Source organism: Canis lupus, chromosome 33 (genome assembly GCF_048164855.1).
Source record: "Canis lupus baileyi chromosome 33, mCanLup2.hap1, whole genome shotgun sequence".
Classification (NCBI taxonomy): Eukaryota; Metazoa; Chordata; class Mammalia; order Carnivora; family Canidae; genus Canis; species Canis lupus.
The window spans coordinates 24,451,023-24,469,188 of NC_132870.1; the positions used below are offsets into that span (position 1 = coordinate 24,451,023).

Here is an 18,166-nt window from a genome sequence, read left to right on the forward strand (position 1 = left end):
TTTGCTGAGAAAGATCAGTTCATCTTGATTGGCAGAATAAGGACTGACTAGAAAACTGAACCTGAGAATGGCACAGCTAAGGTGACTGCTAAGGAATAGGGTGATTTTCTAAGAAGTAATATTTGTTAAATGTTTACTGTGTGCCAGGTTCTGTATTAAGCTTTAAGTGAATTCATTAATCTTTTAATCCTTACAATCTGTTGGGTAATTTTACTTATTTAACAGTTGAAAAAAGTGAAGTTTAAAAAGGATAAATGGCTTTCTTAAGCTCAAAAGGCTAGTCAAACAACAGATAGACACTGCTGGAGGATTTATTGTGAACCTGCAATATGGCTTGTGTTGTGTTTTTTTTATTGAAGGATATTGCACCTAGGATGGACATTTCAAAAGTATTTGTTGCCTGAAATATAAGAAACAAAAGAGATGATACCATTCTCAGGAGGGAGCATTGAAGGTTTGGGGAGAAGATGATTTACAAGTTTGGAACATATTGAGTTTGACGTTTTGTGAGATTTACACTTAAGTGGTCATGTTCAATCAGCAATTAGGTACATAGATTTAGAAATAAAAATTTTGGAATTATGTAGTTTATAATCAAAGCTACTAAGTGTAGATGAGCTCTGAAAAATAACATAGAGTGAGAAGCATTGAAGGCTTTGAAGAACTTAGATGAAGAACTATATGTAGTGTAAGTGAGGACTCAAAGTGCACTGAAAAATATGAAGTTTCAGAATTCAATGTAAAATGTGTTTTAAAGAGGTCAATAGTATCAAATGCTGCTGGGTGATCAAGTAAAGAAAAAAAGAGACTGATAAGTATTCATTGTATTTAACAATATAACCTTGGTGAGAGCAGGGTCAATTGTGTGATGGGCAGAGGCTAGGCTGAAATGTATTGAAGAAGAGAGTGAGAGTTGAAATGGAAAAGGGAGATATATTTACCTTTTTGGAAAAGTTTGAACAGGGGAGTAAAGAGGAAGTGTGGCAGGTGAGGGCGTAAGTTAAATGGAAAAAAGGAGATTTTATATACTTATATATACACACATATAAAATCATGGTAAAATATACACAACAAAATTTACCATCTTAACCATTTTTAAGTGTACACTTTAGTAGCATTAACTTAAACATTCACATTTTTGTGTAACCAAACTCCAGATTTTTTCATCTTGCAAAACTGATCTATTAAAGAACATTCTATTTCCTCCTCTCCCAAGTCCCGGGCAACCACCATTCTACTTTCTGTCTCTATGATTTGACTACCCTGGATACCTCATATAGATGGAATCATACAGTATTTGTCTTTTGGTGACAAATGTCCTCCAGGTGCATCCATGTTGTAGCATGTGTTGGAATGGAAATAAATTATTTTTTTATTTTTATTTTTTAAAAGATTTTATTTATTCATGATAGACACAGAGAGAGAAAGAGAGAGAGAGGCAGAGACACAGGCAGAGGGAGAAGCAGGCCCCATGCAGGGAGCCCGATGTGGGACCTGATCCCAGGATCCTGGGATGAAGGCAGGCGCTTAAACCGCTTAAGCCACCCAGGCCGCCTAGAAAGAAATTATTTTAAGACAGGAGAGATTAGAGTTTGCTTAAATTCCAAAGAGGAGAAAACTGTCACATGGATATCTGAAGATACATGAGGACAGGGGAAGAATCTATGTGTGAGATCAAGAAGGAGATAGCAGAAGATGGGATTCCCAGTAAAGATGGACAAATATGGAATGAGTGGAAAGGAGAAAATAACAAGTACATGTACACAAAAAAATTTTAAGTGCAGTGTTATGAAATCAAAAGTTTTAATATGATTGCTTTCAAATGTATGAATAAATAAATGCATGAATGAAAAAAGAAACATTTTTGTTCCATGGGTGTATATTATAGAACTGATGAGTTACTTTTACAATTCTTGCCCTTCATCAGAACGAGTCTAATTGAATATTTTTATCCTTGAAAAAAACTTTTAAGACCTGCATTTTTTGGATAGTAGTTAGCAGTGTTACTTTTCTTTACAATGAATAATATTAATGGTATAAAATCTATGCCTGAGATTGACAAATATTATTTTCTGACCTACTACTCTAAGACGCTTAGATTATTAGCTTTTTATATAATTGTGACAAATACCTACCAAAGGTATTCCAAAGGTATTAACAAAAGTTAATTTTAGCAAGTGCTACTTGGAAATTCTTACCTACAGTTTCTGGTCTGAGAGATGCAATAGATACTTCTGCTCCGATCAGTCCAAAGAGAAGGGGCTGAAAGATGTACCAGGCACCTGCGATAATTTTTTCAACCTCTGCCTAGAAGAAACACACATATACATATCCCACACAGATTTTTATTATATGAAGTTACAAGTTCTAAGAATTTTACTAATTTGAAATTTGAGTCAATTTGACCTGAGCCAGGCTTTATTTCTGTGACATCGATAAATAAGAGGTTGGCTAAAATAAAACAAAAAATTATATAAAGATATTTCCAACATAGTTATTTTATGAGGTGCTTTAGAGTTGTTTGCAAATAGATGATAATGATAAAGAGTCTAGTAATTCTGTTAGACTCCTCTTAGGAGGACTTCTACTTGTGAATATACAATATGTATGTGTGTACATATGTAATACTTAGTATTATTTTATAGCTTAAAATGTTAATTTTCATTCAACAATACGATTTAGACATCTTATAATAGTAAATATATCTAGATATACATCTAATTAGCTATATAGTAATCTATGGTATGGAATTTTCAGTATATTCAATAATTTCTTTATTGATGGCCCTTTAAGTTGTTTCCAATTTTATCTTTTTATTTTATTTACTATTATTTTTTAATTTTTAAGTTGGAATTCAATTTGCCAACATATAACATAACACCCAGTGCTCATCCTGTCAAGTGCCCCCTCTCCAATTTTATCTTTATAAAAAACAGTTTAAGGTGACCTCAAATCATGCACAAAAATATAATTCAGGTATAGTGAAGTGCTGTGTTTATTAATTTATAACCCCTTGTTGGCTCTGCAGAAAATGAAGCTGAGCCCTTTAAATATTTCTCCTTTGCTACCTGGCATTATATTAAATTTTGTCAGTAGAGGGTGCTGAAGAGATATTGCAAGGAAGATGCTCTTCCTGATTTTCAGGGCTCCTCACAGTAGGATCCTGTAGCACACTTGGGTTTCTTCAGTACACAGGTGGCTTCTGCAGTGCTGGACTCCTATAGTGCATGGCAGACAGCACCACCGAGTGGCCAGAAGCTGCCCCCAGCTTACTGCAAGGGAGTTTCACAGCCAACCCAAGGGAGTTGGATTGCACCCTAGAGGGTGAATTTCCTGCACATTGGAGTATAGATTTCCAGCAAATTGTCCAAGCCAGGCACCATAGGGGTCTTTTCTACCATCCAGTGAACAAAGGCTTTCTAACAAGATCTGGAATCTGAGGCCTGGGGGTGGGAGTAGGTGGGTGGAGTGGAGAGATGCCAGGGCATGGCTCAATCTCAGCCCTAGGAGTTTATAGTTGCTATTTCTATATTCCTCAGGGGTCTTTTACATTTTACAAGCCAATCCCTGGTTATCTAATCCCCTGGTATGGTTAATAATAAATTTTCCCTATTCCAGTTACTAGGTGATTTCCCTTTCCCCATAAGATCCTAACTAATACAAGTACTAACTTTATAACACATACTGAGAAATCCCTAAAAAAAAGATAGACACAATTAGGGTAGCACGACTAGAATGTCGTGTGGCAAAAGAAACCATAAGCAAACAAAGAACAATAAGATAACAAACCAGGAGAAAATATCTGCGCTGTGTATAACAGAATAAGGAGCAATATCCAAGCAATAACAAAAAGGCATAGAGCCTAATAGAAAAACGGGCAATGCATACCTACAAGTAATTCACAACTGAAAAAACACAAATCACCAAAAAATATAAAATGCTAAAATTCAGCAATCAATGAAACACAAATTAAAATGATATGCCACATTTTTTTGGGGGGATACCATATTAGAAAAAAATACTAAGAATTTTTATAATGTTAAGTACCTGCAACTGTAAGGAAACTCACTAATTCTTAGAACAATTAATGGTGCTTTTTTTTGGAGGGCAATTTAGCAGTACTCATTACAGTATCTAAAATTTTATACTAAACAAATTTTTCTAATCAACTAATAAGAATCTATATTTTTGGACAACACTTTTGCATTTATAATTACACGTCTTTGAGAATCTGGTTTTCCATATCTATTTTCAGCAGTTTAACAAAAGATGATTACAATGTGTCTCTATTTTCTTTTTTTCTTATTAATTCTGGTATGTTTATTCCGATAAAGATTCTATTTCCTCTTGGCTTATAAATGTTGAGTGCATATGTGAAGGGGTTGGTTGATTTACTTATATTGTTCTATTCTTACATCATGTAAAGAATTACATTTTTACATCATAAGGAATCAGATAATAACTTAGGTTCAAATTCTGCCACCTGCTAAATGCAAGTCACTTTTCTCTCAGCATCTTATTTTTTCTCATCTGTAAAATCAGAGGTTTATATTAGATGACATCCAAGATCCTTTATCATTTACTGCCAATGACTAGTTCTACCAAAACTTTCTACAAATCTTTAAATTTTACTTTTTAACTTGGCTTTTAGAGTACACTGTAGATAAAACTCAGACTTTAGTTGATATCCACGTTAGTGTAGAATAAAAATCAGCTCTATTATTCCTAGGTTACTGAGCCTTTTGTTGCCATGACTAATTATTTAAGGGAAGGCCTCAAAAATATTTCACATACTCAGAACTTCAATGAAAGCAAATGGCCTAAAAAGTTTTCTCTATCAAATAGTTCTTATCTCTAAACTGTAGACAAAGGTCACCATTTGTTTCTTGATTGTAACACTTTGGTTGAACATCAGACATGGACTTATATACTGTAAAACTTAATAATGGGTTGAGTCAAAATGTATCTTCTTAATGCTTTTTCATAACATCAAAACTAAAACGAATGTGCTTATAAAGAAAATGGAGTCATCGAATAGGCTAAGTGTAAAAGAGACAGGGGAATGAAGACTATGTTGCCCACACTGAATGTTAGGGCTACTTTACACATTTGTTTACACTAGTAGTAAGAATCTTCAAAAACATAAATCACTTTTAGGGATAGACAAAAGAAGAAAATGATCAGAAACAGAGTTTTTATCATGACTTCAATATGTACTTAAGCTGATACTTCCCTTCTCAGAGAAAAGAGCATTTCAAAATTCAGAAGGTTCAAAATATGTCAGGAAAACCATCCCACAACTACAAAGGTCATAGAAGCAGTACTGGATTTGAAAATAGATAAAACAATATGACAAAGGCTTTCAAAAAGTGAGTATATTTGAGATAAATATGAAAAAATTGTTCTTAGTTCTTTCACTGAGTTGTGGGATTACACTGACCTAATAATCGGTTGGACTGCAGGCAATTCTGGCAAAATTATGACAAATGCAGAAGAACCAAATGCTGTGTTTTGGTTTATAAACAATCTTTTTTCTATCCCATACTATAGTTTTTCAAAGACTAGTGTGAATGGAAGTCATCAAAGTTTCCCTTTCCCTGCCTGTAGCTAATGTGCACTCACCATAGGCAATAGCCTCTCCCTTGATTTCCCTATTGCTAAAACTACTCTTTTAAAAAATATTTTATTTATTTGAGAGAGAGAGAGCCACAGAGAGAGCACAAGCAGGGGGAACAGCAGAGGGAGAAGGAGTAGCAGACTCCCCACTGAGCAGGGAGCCCTGACCTGGGGCTTGATCCCAGGACCCCGAGATCATAACCTGAGCTGAAGGCATATGCTTAACTGACTTGAGTCACCACATGCCCCTAAAACTACTCTTTTATGCTCTATCCCAAATGCTGTGGTTCCCTTTAATTATTTGTTTTTTTATCCTATCATTTATGAATTTAGAGACTAATTTTAAAATTATGAAGCACAGCAGTATGTTTTTAATATACTTGGTATATGTTATTCAAATAGATGTCAAAAATATAAAAATGTTCCCTGCCCAATAATGCTACAGTTGTATTATAGATTAGTATACTTGGGAGTCAGGTAAGCCTGAGCTTAAATCACAGTGCCACTTTCTAATTTTGTGACTTTGGACATGTTATTTGTGTCTTTCTGATTTATAGTCTCTATAAAATGGAAACGGTAATATTTTTTAAGGCTTTTGTGTGTGTGTGTGTGTGTGTGTGAACATAAATGAGAATATCCACGTAGTGCCTAGCATAGAACCATACAGACTGGCAAAAAAAAATTTATTAAAAAATGGGCAGAAGACATAAACAGACATTTTTCCAAAGAAGACATACAGATGGCCAACAGACACATGAAAAGATGTTCAATGTCACTGATTATCAGGGAAATACAAATCAAAACTACAATAAAATATCACCTCACACCTGTCAAAATGGCAAAGATTAACAATACAAGAAACAACAGATGTTGGCAAGGATGTGGAGAAAGGGGAACCCTCCTGCACTGATGCTGTGTATGTAAACTGGCACAGCCACTCTGGAAAACAGTATGGAGGTTCCTCAAGAAGTTAAAAATAGAATTACCCTATGTCTCCAGCAATTGCACTATTAGGTGTCTACTCAAAGGATACAAAAATACTGATTTTAAGGGATAAATGCACCCCAGTATTTATAGCAGAATTATCAACAATAGCCAAATTATGGAAATAACCCAAAATTCTATTGACTGATGAGTGGATAAGGAAGATGTGGTATATTCACGAAAAAGAATGAAATCTTGCTATTTGCAATGACGGGATGGAGCTAGAGAGTGTAATGCTAAGCTAGATAAGTTGTCAGAGAAAGATAAATACCATATGATTTTACTTATATGTGGAATTTAAGAAACAAAAGAACAAAGAGGAAAAAAAGGAGAGGGAGGTAAACCAAGAAACAGTCTGTTAACTATAGAGAACAAATAGGTGATTACCAGAGGGAAGGTGGGTGGAGGGGATGGTTGAAATAGGTGATGGGGATTATGGAAGACACTTGTGATGAGCACCAGGTTATGTATAAAAATGCTGAATCACTATATTGTACACCTGAAAATAATATTATACTATATGTTAACTAACTGGAATTTAAATAAAATCTTTAAAAAATTTAATTACCAAAATCTGATTAGAAAAAGAAAGATGAAAAAAAGTTATTAGTTCCCTTCCCTCTTTACCCATTACAGTATAAAATAATGAGTTGATTATGATTTTTGAGGATTTTAAAAGAGGTGACAACAGAAAAACATTTACCTGTAAAGTTCAATTTGAAAAATCTTATTATAAGCATTTTTGAGTTTTTCTGTTGAATAAATGAAAGGAAATAACCTAAAATATTTAAATAGTTTACAGAACTGTTGGTTTCAGGTGAAGGAATTGCAAATGATTTCTTTCCTTTTTTTTAAAATTTGAAGAAAGCTCCACACCCAGCATGGAACCTAATGTGGGGCTTGAACTCATGACCCAGAGATTAAGACCTGAGCTGAGATCAAGAGTCGATGCTCAACCTACTGAGCCACCCAGGTGCCCCTCTTTCCTTTCAGACTTTTTCCCCTCCAAAGTTGAAAAATGAGCATATATCACCTTCATACTCAAAAATAAAATTAATTTTCTTTTAAAAATTATGGTTGTGGTAATTTACTTTTCTAATGCTGAAAAAAGGGCAGCCCGGTGGCTCAGCGGTTTAGCGCCGCCTACAGCCCAGGGCGTGATCCTGGAGACCCTGGATCGAGTCCCAGTCGGGCTCCCTGCATGGAGCCTGCTTCTCCCTCTGCCTGTGTCTCTGCCTCTGTCTCTCTCTCTCTCGATTAAATAAATAAAACGTTTAAAAAAATAATGCTGAAAAAAGTTGTTACCATTAAGAAATGAACAGTTTGTAAAATGCCAATGCCAGGCAAACTTCCCAGGTGTTGGACAAAGGTTCACAACTTGAATGTAGCAGCATCCTTCACTAAAGTAAAACTTTGATCTTGGTCCTGGAGCAGACAATAGATTTGAGTGCTTCAAAGAGCAGGGCACGGTTGTCAGCAGCCCAGGAGAGGACTGAAGACAGACAGCAGTGAGTCCACAGAGAGAAGTGAAGGAGGAAGCACAGTCCTTCAGTCTAGAGCTGAGATTACACAGAAGACTGACCAGGGATAGGTGATAACTGTGCTTCAGCTCACAAGTAAAGTGAAGCCATGGAAACAAATGTTTTGATAAGATCAAATGCTTAAAAGAAATGAGGGATGATGAGTACCCAACTTATAACTAGGAAGTTAGTTGACTCTATAGCTCTGCCCTTATTAAATGTTAGGTTACCTGAAATCAAAAAGTAAAATTGAATAACATAGGTGCGGCTAGGAAAGAAAAAAAGACTTGAAATAAGCCTTATAACCAAACCTCTTGTAAGACAGCAAACCCAGGTGTGCAACTAATACATAGAGCAGGGTTTGAAAGGGACTTTCTCTTTTCCTTCAAAGCCCAATACATCTAGGCTCACTTCCTGTGTCCTCAATACCCTTCTGTAGACAATGCTCCAGGCAGCTCTTATTATCCCTCTCTCCTCTGAAGCAAGACGATTCACTTTTACTTGTCCTAACTTAGTAATCACATCCTTATAGGGAGCCACTCATCTGAGTGTTCTTTATTCACAAGAAAATTCTGTCTCTAGGATACCTCTGCAGAGATTCACTCAACTGAATTTAATTATATACTTAACCTCAAGCTTTATAACCGTCATTTATTTTTCCAAATGGCATTATTTTAAGCATAATTATTTTGAACAGTTGTTTCCAGGTTGTCTAAAATGATATATCTGCATTTAGTTAGGTCAGCTACAGATAATTTCTTCATTAAACAGAATAGCATGTGCTCCTGTCAAGTTCAAATTTATAAAGATGTAACTTGAAATTAAAGTTAGTAAATGGCCACCAACTGATTTCCATCATACATATCGAGAAATAAATAATTTAATAACCTTGAAAATCAGTAAGAAAAAACAAAACAATCTTTTAAAAAATGGGCACAAGCTTTTGAATGGTTTAGCAGGTATAGGAAAAGATGATTAGCCTCACTCATAAAGAAATGCAAATCAGATCAATAATGAAATACAGTTTTCACCCATCATATTTGCAAAATATCTGACATTTTTTAAAAGATTTTATTTATTTATTCATGAGACACACACACACACACAGAGACACAGGCAGAGGGAGAAGCAGGCTCCATGCAGGAGCCTGATGTGGGACTCGATCCCGGGTCTCCAGGATCACGCCTGAAGACGGTGCTAAACCGCTGAGCCATGCAGACTGCCCCAAATATCTGATTTTTAATGATTTCTTCAGAAAAACATCCCAGGCAGAGAAGCAGGAGACCTTAGTTTTGTCTGGTCTCAGGCATTCAGCTAGATAGCTATCAAATCATTCTGAACACCTGTGAACTCAACAAGCAATCTAAGAAAAGAATTGCTGTAATTCTACAAAAAGCAAAGTAACCACTTTCTGCAAGGTAGGAGGTGCTGAAAAATTAATCCCAGGCAATATATGGGAAAGATAAATAAACTGCAGGGGGAGGGAGCCTCTGTAAACTGCTACTGGAAAGTGATAGAGCAGAGAACAAAATTGGAACTTTTACAAGTGTGCTCTGGTGAGGGACATCCCCACCTGAAAGGTGCTCAGGTAGCCAAGAGGGGTGGAATGCTAGGTGAGACAGTGTGGTCTCAGAATCCCTGGGTCACAGAAAGAACAGGCTTGCCTGAGTTCAGCGGAGTTCTGGAAGCCGGCTACAATTAGCCCAGGGATGGGCTTTCTGCTAGGGGTTGCCATAAACCACAAATCATAGCACCACTGGGTGACTGCTCTCTAAGCAGGGCCTCAACAAGTGGCAGAACTGCAGCGAGACCCCCCTGCTACCCCACCTCCACCCCCCCATGACACTGCCTCCCCACCCCCCACCAAGGGGGAGGAGTGGTGTGAGTGTGCTCTGCAGGAGTCTGCAAAGTTTGGAGACTCCAAATGGAGTTGCTGCCTGAAAAAAAATGCTCAGTCACAGGCTAGATGAACACAGAGAGCAGACAGGAGCCAAGGAGATGAGAGTGATTGACTGCTTTTCCTTGAGGGTGCACTGAGGAGTGGGGGGAAGTGAGCTTTCAGGTCTGGGGCTGGAGACTGGGAGGCTACCATTTTCATTCTCATTAACTAAAGCTGTATGGAAAGCCTTCAGGGAACAAAAGCCACACAACGCAATCCCAAGCTGCTTGCTTAGACTGGCCACCTGACAAGGGTAGTATAATTCTGACCAGGGCAAAGACACATGAGAATCAGTACAACAGGCCCCTCTCTGAGAAGATCCAGCTCAGACCAAGTTTAAGGATCATACAGAACTGCAAAACTCCAGGCTAGGGGGAAATAGTATATAGAATTCATGTTTTTTTTTTCCTCAAGATTCTTTAATCTTTCAATCTTAATTTTTTTCCTTTTCCACCAATTTCTTATTTTATCAACTCTTTTTGTAAGTCTTATTTAATTTTCATTTTTACAGTTACAGCCCATCCTTTCATTGTATTTAATTTTATTTTTGTATATATATGTAAGTTTTTCTTTCTTTACAATTTTGGGATGTAGTTTCTTCTAACAAATAGACCCAAATATACCTAGAATCTAGTGTATTGCTCTCTTCTGTTCACCTATCTGATTATATTCTCTCTCTCTCTTTTTTTAATTTTAATTTCTTTTTTTTCAGTTCAAGTCTCTTCTGGTTTGTTTAGTGTCTATCTCTCTGGTGTCATTGTTGCTATTTTAGTATTTTGTTCTTTCATTCATCTATTCTTCTCTGGACATAATGACAAGATGGAAAAATTCACCTCAAAAAAGAGAACAAGAGACAGTACTGGCTCCTAGGGATCTAATCAGTATGGATTAAGTAAGATGTCCTAATAAATAAGATGCTGGAAATATTTAGAATAACAATTATAAAGACATTAGCTGGGCTTGTAGAAAGCATACAAGACACTAGAGAATCCCTTTTTGGAGAAATAAAAGAACTAAAACCTAATCAAGTTGAAATAAAAAGGCTATTAATGAGATACAAAAAAATGGAGGCTTTAGCTGTTAGGATAAATGAGGCAGAAGAGAGAATTAGTGATACAGAAGACAAAATGATGGAGAATAAAGAAGCTGAGAAAAAGATAACTACTGGATGGAATATTCGAGAGATAAGTGATACCATAAAGCAAAACAATATTAGAATAATTGGAATCCCAGAAGAAGAGGAAAGAGAGGGAGGGGCAGAAGGTATATTGGAGCAAATTATAGATGAGAACATCTCTAATCTGGGGAAGGAAACAGGCACTCAAGTCCAGGAGGCGCAGGGAATACCCTTCAAAATCAATAAAAATAGGTCAACACCTCAATATATAACACTGAAGCTTGCAAATTTCAGAGACAAAGAAAATCCTGAAAGCAGCTTGGGACAAGAGGTCCTTAACATAAAAGGGGAAAAGATTAGACTGGCAGCAGACCTATCCACAGAGACCTGGCTGTCCAGAAAGGACTGGCATAATATATTCAGAGCACTAAATGAGAAAAATATGCAGCCAAGAATGTTTTATCCAGCAAAGCTGTCATTCAAATAGAGAGATAAAAAGCTTCTAGGACAAACAGAAACTAAAAGAATTTGTGAACATTAAACCAGCCCTGCAAGAAGTACTAAAGGATATGTTTTTAGCAAATGGAGAGCTCAAAAGTAATATAGACCAGAAAGAAACTGAGACAATATACAGAAACAATGACTTTATAGGTAACATAATGGCACTAAATACATATCTTTCAATAGTTACTCTGAATGTAAATAAGCTAAATGCCCCAATCAAAAGACACAGGGTATCAGATTGGATAAAAAAGCAAGACCCGTCAATATGCTACCTGTAAGAGACTCATTTTAGACCCAAAGACACCTCCAGATTGAAAGTGAGAGCTGGAAAACCATTTATCATGCTAATGGACATCAAAACAAAGATGGAGTAGTGATCCTTATATCAGACAAATTAGATTTTAAACCAAAGACTGTAATAAAAGATGAGGAAGCACACTATATTATAATTGAAGGGTCTATTCAACTGTAAATATTTACAATTACATGGGAGCAGCCAATTATACAAACCAATTAAAAACAAAATTAAAGAAACACATTGATAATAATACAATAATAGTAGGGGACACCCTACTCACTGCAATGGACAGATCATCTAAGCAGAAGATCAACAAGGAAACAAGGGTTTCTTTCAAGATGGACTCCACAGATCTATTCAGAGTATTCCATCCTAAAGCAACAGAATACACATTCTTCTTGAGTGTACATGGAATATTCTCCCCAATGGATCACATATTGGGTCACAAATCAGGTCTCAACTGGTATCAAAAGACTGGGATAATTTCCTACATATTGTCAGACCACAATACTCTGAAACTGGGACTCAATCATAAGAGGAAATTTGGAAAGAACTCAAATTCACGGAGGCTAAAGAGCATCCTACTAAAGAGCAAATGAGTTAACTAGGAAATTAGTGAAGAATTTTAAAAATTCATGGAAATAAATGAAAATGAAAACACAACTGTTCAAAACCTTTGGGATGCAGCAAAGGGAGTCTTAAGAGAGACGTATATAACAATACAAGCCTTTCTCAAGAAACGAGAAAGATCTCAAATACACAGCCTAACCTTACATGTAAAGGAGCTAGAGAAAGAACAGCAAATAAAGACTGAACCCAGCAGGAGAATTCATAAAGATTAGAGCAGATATCAATGAAATAGAAACCAAGAGAACATTAGATCAGATCAATGAAAGTAGGAGCTGGTCTTTGAACAAATTAATAAGATCAATAAACCCCTGGCCAGACTTATCAAAAAGAAAAGAGAAAGGACTAAATAAACAAAATCATGAGTGAAAGAGGAGAGATCACAACCAACACTGAAGAAATATAATTATAAGGACATATTATGAGCAATTATATGCTAACAAATTAAGCAATTCACAAGAAATGGATGCATTCCTAGAGACGTATAAAATACCAAAACTGAAACAGGAAAAAATAGAAGACCTGAACAAACTGATAACCAGCAAGGAAATTGAAGGAGTAATCAAGGATCTCCCAACAAGGGACACATGGGTGGCTCAGTGGTTGAGTGTTGGACTTCAACTCAGGGCGTGATTCCAGGGTCCTGGGATTAAAGTCCCGTGTTGGGCTCCCGGTAGGGAGCCTGCTTCTCCCTCTGCCTATATCTCTGCCTCTCTCTGTGTCTCTCATGAATAAATAAATAAAATCTTAAAAAAAAAAGAGTTCAGGGCCAGATGGCTTCCCAGGGGAATTCTACCAATTATTTATTTATTTATTTATTTATTTATTTATTTATTTATTTATTTTTATTTTTATTGTTTTGCAAACACACGAGGGTTTATTTACAAGCTCGAGCTTGGGTCCAAGTATACCTGACACAGCAGAGCAGGGACTTGGACCCTACCAAATATTTAAAGAAGAATTATATCTATTCTTCTGAAGCTGTTTCAAAAAGTAGAAATGGAAGGAAAACTTCAAACTCTTTCTATGAGGGCAGCACTACCTTGATCCCAAAATCAAGAAAGACTTGTCAGAAAGAATTACAGACCAATATCCCTGATGAACATGGATGCCAAAATTCTCAGCAAGATACTAGCCAATAGGAACCAACAGTACATTAAAAGGATTATTAACCACGACCAAGTGGGGTTTATTCCTGGACTGCCACAGTGGTTCAACATCCACAAATCAATCAATGTGCTGTACTACATTAATAAAAGAAAGGACAAGAACCATATGATACAATCAATAGATGTAAAAAAAGCATTTAACAAAGTACAGCATTCTTTCTTGATTAAAAATCTTCACGGTGTAAGGATAAAGGGAACATAACTCAATATCATAAAAGCCATATATGAAAAGCCTATAGCAAATAACACTCTCCATGGAGAAAAACTGAGAGCTTTCCCCCTAAAGTCAGGAACATGACAGGGATGTCCACTGTCACCACTCCTGTTCAACATAGTACTAGAAGTCCAAGCCTCAGCAATCAGAGAACCTAACGAATTAAATGGCATTCAAATTGGCAAAGAAGAAGTCATACTCTCACTCTGCACAGATGACATGATACTCTATGTGGAAAACCCAAAAGACTCTACCCCAAAATTGCTAGAACTCATACAGGAATTCAGCAAAATGGCAGGATAGAAAATCAACACACAGAAATCTGTTGCATTTCTATACACTAACAATGATACAGAAGAAATAGAAATTAAGGAGTTGATCCCATTTACAATTGCACCCAAACCCAAAGATACCTGGAAATAAACCTAACCAAAGAGGCAAAGGATCTGTACTCAGAAAACTAAGAACACTAAGAGAAGAAACTGAGGAAGACACAAAGAAATGGAAAAATGTTCCATGCTCATGGATTAGAAGAACACATGTTGTTAAAATATGTATGCTACCTAGAGCAATCTATACATTCAATGCAATCCCTATCAATATACCATCAACTTATTTCACAGAGTTGGAACAAATAATCCTAAAATTTGTATGAGACAAGAAAAGACCCCAAATAGCCAAAGGAATGTTGAAAAAGAAAACCAAAACTGGTGGCATCACAATTCTGGAATTCAAGCTATATTACAAAGCTGTAATCATCAAGATGGTATGATACTGGCACAAAAACAGACACACAGATGAATGGAACAGAATAGAGAACCTAGAAATAGACCCTCAACTCTATGGTCAACTAATCTTCAACAAAACAGAAAAGAATACCCAATGGAAAAAAGTCTCTTCAAGAATTGATGATGGGAAAACTGGATAGCCAAATGCAAAGGAATGAAACTGGACCATTTTCTTACACCACACACAAAAATAGACTCAAAATGGATGAAAGCCCTAAATGTGAGACAGTAATCCATCAAAATCCTAGAGGGGAACACAAGCAGCAACCTCTTTGACTTTGGCCACAGCAAATTCTGGCTGGACACGTATCCAAAGACGAAACAAAGGCAAAAATGAACTATTGGGACTTCATCAAGATCAAAAGCTTTTGCACAACAAAGGAAACAGTTGACAAGACCAAAACACAACTGACAAAATGGGAGAAGATATTTGCAATTGTAAGGGGCTAGTACCCATAATCTATAAAGAACTTAACCTCAACACCCAAAGAACAAATAATGCAATCAAGAAATGGGCAGAAGACATGAACAGATATTTCTCCAAAGAAGATATACGAATGGTCATCAGACACATGAAAATATTCTCCACATCATTCAGCATCAGGAAAATACAAATCAAAACCACAATGAGATACCACCTCACACCAGTCAGTCAGAACAGCTAAAATGAACAAGTCAGAAAATAACAGATGTTGGCAAGGATGCAGAGAAAGGGGAACCTTCTTACACTGTTTGGTGGGAACACAAGCTGGTGAGGCCACTGTGGAAGACAGTATGGAGATTACTCAAAAAGTTGAAAATAGAGCTACCCTATTACTCAGCAATTGCACAACTGGGTATTTACCCCAACGATACAAATGTAGTGATCCAAAGGGGCATGTGCACCCCAATGTTTATAGCAGTGAGGTCCACTATAGGCAAACTATGTAAAAAGCCCAGATGTCCATAAACAGATGAATGGATAAAGAGGTGGTATATATATATAAATAATGGACTACCACTCAACCATCAAAAAAATGAAATCTTACCGTTTGCAATGACATGGATGAAACTGGAGGGTATTACGCTAAGCCAAAAAAGTCAATCAGAGAAAGACAATTATCATATGATCTCACTCATATGTGGAATTTAAGAAACAAAACAGAATCATAGGTAAGGGAGGAAAAAAAATAAAACACAATGAAATCAGAGATTGAGACAAACCATTTGATTCCTTAAGTATAGGAATCAGACTGAGGGCTGCTGAAGGAGAGGGGCCTGGGAGGATGGAATAACTGGGTGATGGACATTAAGGAGAGTATATGATGTAGTAAGCACCGGGTATTATATAAAACAGATGAATCACTGACCTCTACCTCTGAAACCAATAGTTTATTATATGTTAATTAATTGAATTTAAATTTTAAAAATTAAAGAAAAAGAAAAACAGATTACCTTCTCATACTGTTAGTGAGAATACAAACCGGTGCAGTCTTTTAAAGGGGTAAGCTGATATTATCAAAACTATCGGTGTACATATTCTTTCATAGAGGAACTGTACTTCTAGAAATTTATCCTACAGGTAAACTCAAAGTATACTATATTTTGTTGACTCTTTTTCACATTTTCTCATTTCTGAAATTAGGATGTCATATCATAGTTTAATTGGCAGCATGGATTTTCTTTCTTGGTGGCATGTAAAATAATAGTGATCTTAGACTCAATAATATCTTAGAGTTTATGAAATATGGCATTTGTAGGATATTTTACTGAAAGTTTTTGTCCTAGTAGAAAACCAGAAACAATCTAAATGTCTGTTAGTAGGAGAGTGGTTAAATATAGTACCACATACAATGCAATACTCTGTAGCCCTTACAAAGAATAAGGAAGGCAGCATGGAAATATAACTATGATGTATTTTAAGTAAAGACATCAAATTATATTGTTATATAAAGGGGAAGAGGGCGCATGTGTATACAGTTTGGCATACGTTTATATATGCATAGAAAATAGCTTTCATTTTAAATAATTTTAGTAATTTGATATTAAGAAAGTATCTGGAAAGAAAAAAATTATCTGATCAGAAAGAAAGTAAATGAGTAGAACTTCAAATGAAATTTACCTTTTCGCCGGCCCATTTCAAGCTTGCAAGGAAGGACATGACCAATGTGCATAGTCCTCCTGACCCAGGGAAACCAAAATACACACTACTGAACACAGCTAGCACAGACAGCCCCAAAACAAGAAATGCTCTCTTCCACACAAGTTTGTCCTTGAGGAGAGAAAAAAAGTTGATTAGGTCAATTATTTCATATAGCTGACTTTTATATTTTTTATATTTTATTTATTTTTAAAGATTTTAATTTATTCATGAGAGAAAGAGAGAGAGAGAGAGAGAGGCAGAGAGAGAAGCAGGGTCCCCGCAGGAAGCCTGATGTGGGACTCGATCCCAGGGCTCCAGGATCTCGCCCTGAGCTAAAGGCAGACGCTTAACCACGTAGCCACCCAGGTGTCCCAATATATAGCTGATTTTTAAAGATTGGTTTTTCTATATTCAGGACTTTAGTGGAAAATAAAAATGTCTGTCTGTGCCCATAAATGCACACCATAATACTTTCTTTTCCTTAATAAGAGTAGATAGAGTCAGCACATGTACAGATGCCAGCTCCTCTTTCAGGAACTCTAGTTACCTTCCTCTGTAGTTATCAAAGTGGAATTTCACAGGGATGAATGCAAGAGTAAAAAAAAGTGCATGGGCTTTGAGCCAACAGACCAGAGTTAAAACTCTAACTCTTATTTACCTCTGGCATATGTAGTGGTCACATTATTTAGCTTCTTCAGGCTTTGTTTTCTCCTCCCTGAAAGCAGTTATGTTATAGGGTTTCTGTGAAGGTTAAAGATGTGATAGCTCTATAATTTTTAGGCTATTTTCTCTTTAATGTAACACTCCCTTGGTTTTTCTTTCTAAACCCTTGAAGATTGGGACACGTGCGTGGCTCAGCAGTTGAGCATCTACTGTTGGCTCAGGTCGTGATGCCGGGGTCCTGGGATCGAGTCCCGCTTCGAGCTCCCTGTGGGGAGTCTGCTTCTCCCTCTGCCTATGTCTCTGTCTCTCTCTCTGTGTCTCTCATGAATAAATACATAAACTCTAAACAAAAAAACCTTGATAACTGAGAAGCTTTAAGAGCCTATAGACTGAGAGTAGTTTTCTGTTGCTGCTGGTTTTTAAAGTCTAGGAAATGTGCACCTTTCTCCCTTTACTTTTTCTTCTTCAACTTTTTAAACTTCTTGATCACTTTTTAAAATTTTTATTTCTAATTTTTTTGTGCATATTTGACACACAATGTTGTATTAGTTTCATTTGTACAACACAGTGATTCACTTCTCTATGTTATGCCATGATCACCACAA

The 18,166-nt window shown here is 36.3% G+C and overlaps 1 protein-coding gene and 1 long non-coding RNA gene across 5 annotated transcripts in view; one reads left to right on the plus strand and one right to left on the minus strand.

Moving 5' to 3' along the window:
- LOC140623800 (uncharacterized) overlaps positions 1-18,166 on the plus strand; it is an 86,561-nt gene that overhangs the window by 41,908 nt on the left and 26,487 nt on the right. The gene's annotated exons all lie outside the window — the stretch shown is intronic.
- SLC9B2 (solute carrier family 9 member B2) overlaps positions 1-18,166 on the minus strand; it is a 63,894-nt gene that overhangs the window by 9,156 nt on the left and 36,572 nt on the right. For all 4 annotated transcript variants that reach the window (XM_072810478.1, XM_072810480.1, XM_072810477.1 and 1 more), the window contains 2 exons: positions 16,878-17,027; positions 2,199-2,307 (listed from right to left, as the gene is read on the minus strand). In XM_072810478.1, the coding sequence (XP_072666579.1) occupies positions 2,199-2,307; positions 16,878-17,027 (259 nt within the window). The remainder of the gene's footprint in view (positions 1-2,198; positions 2,308-16,877; positions 17,028-18,166) is intronic.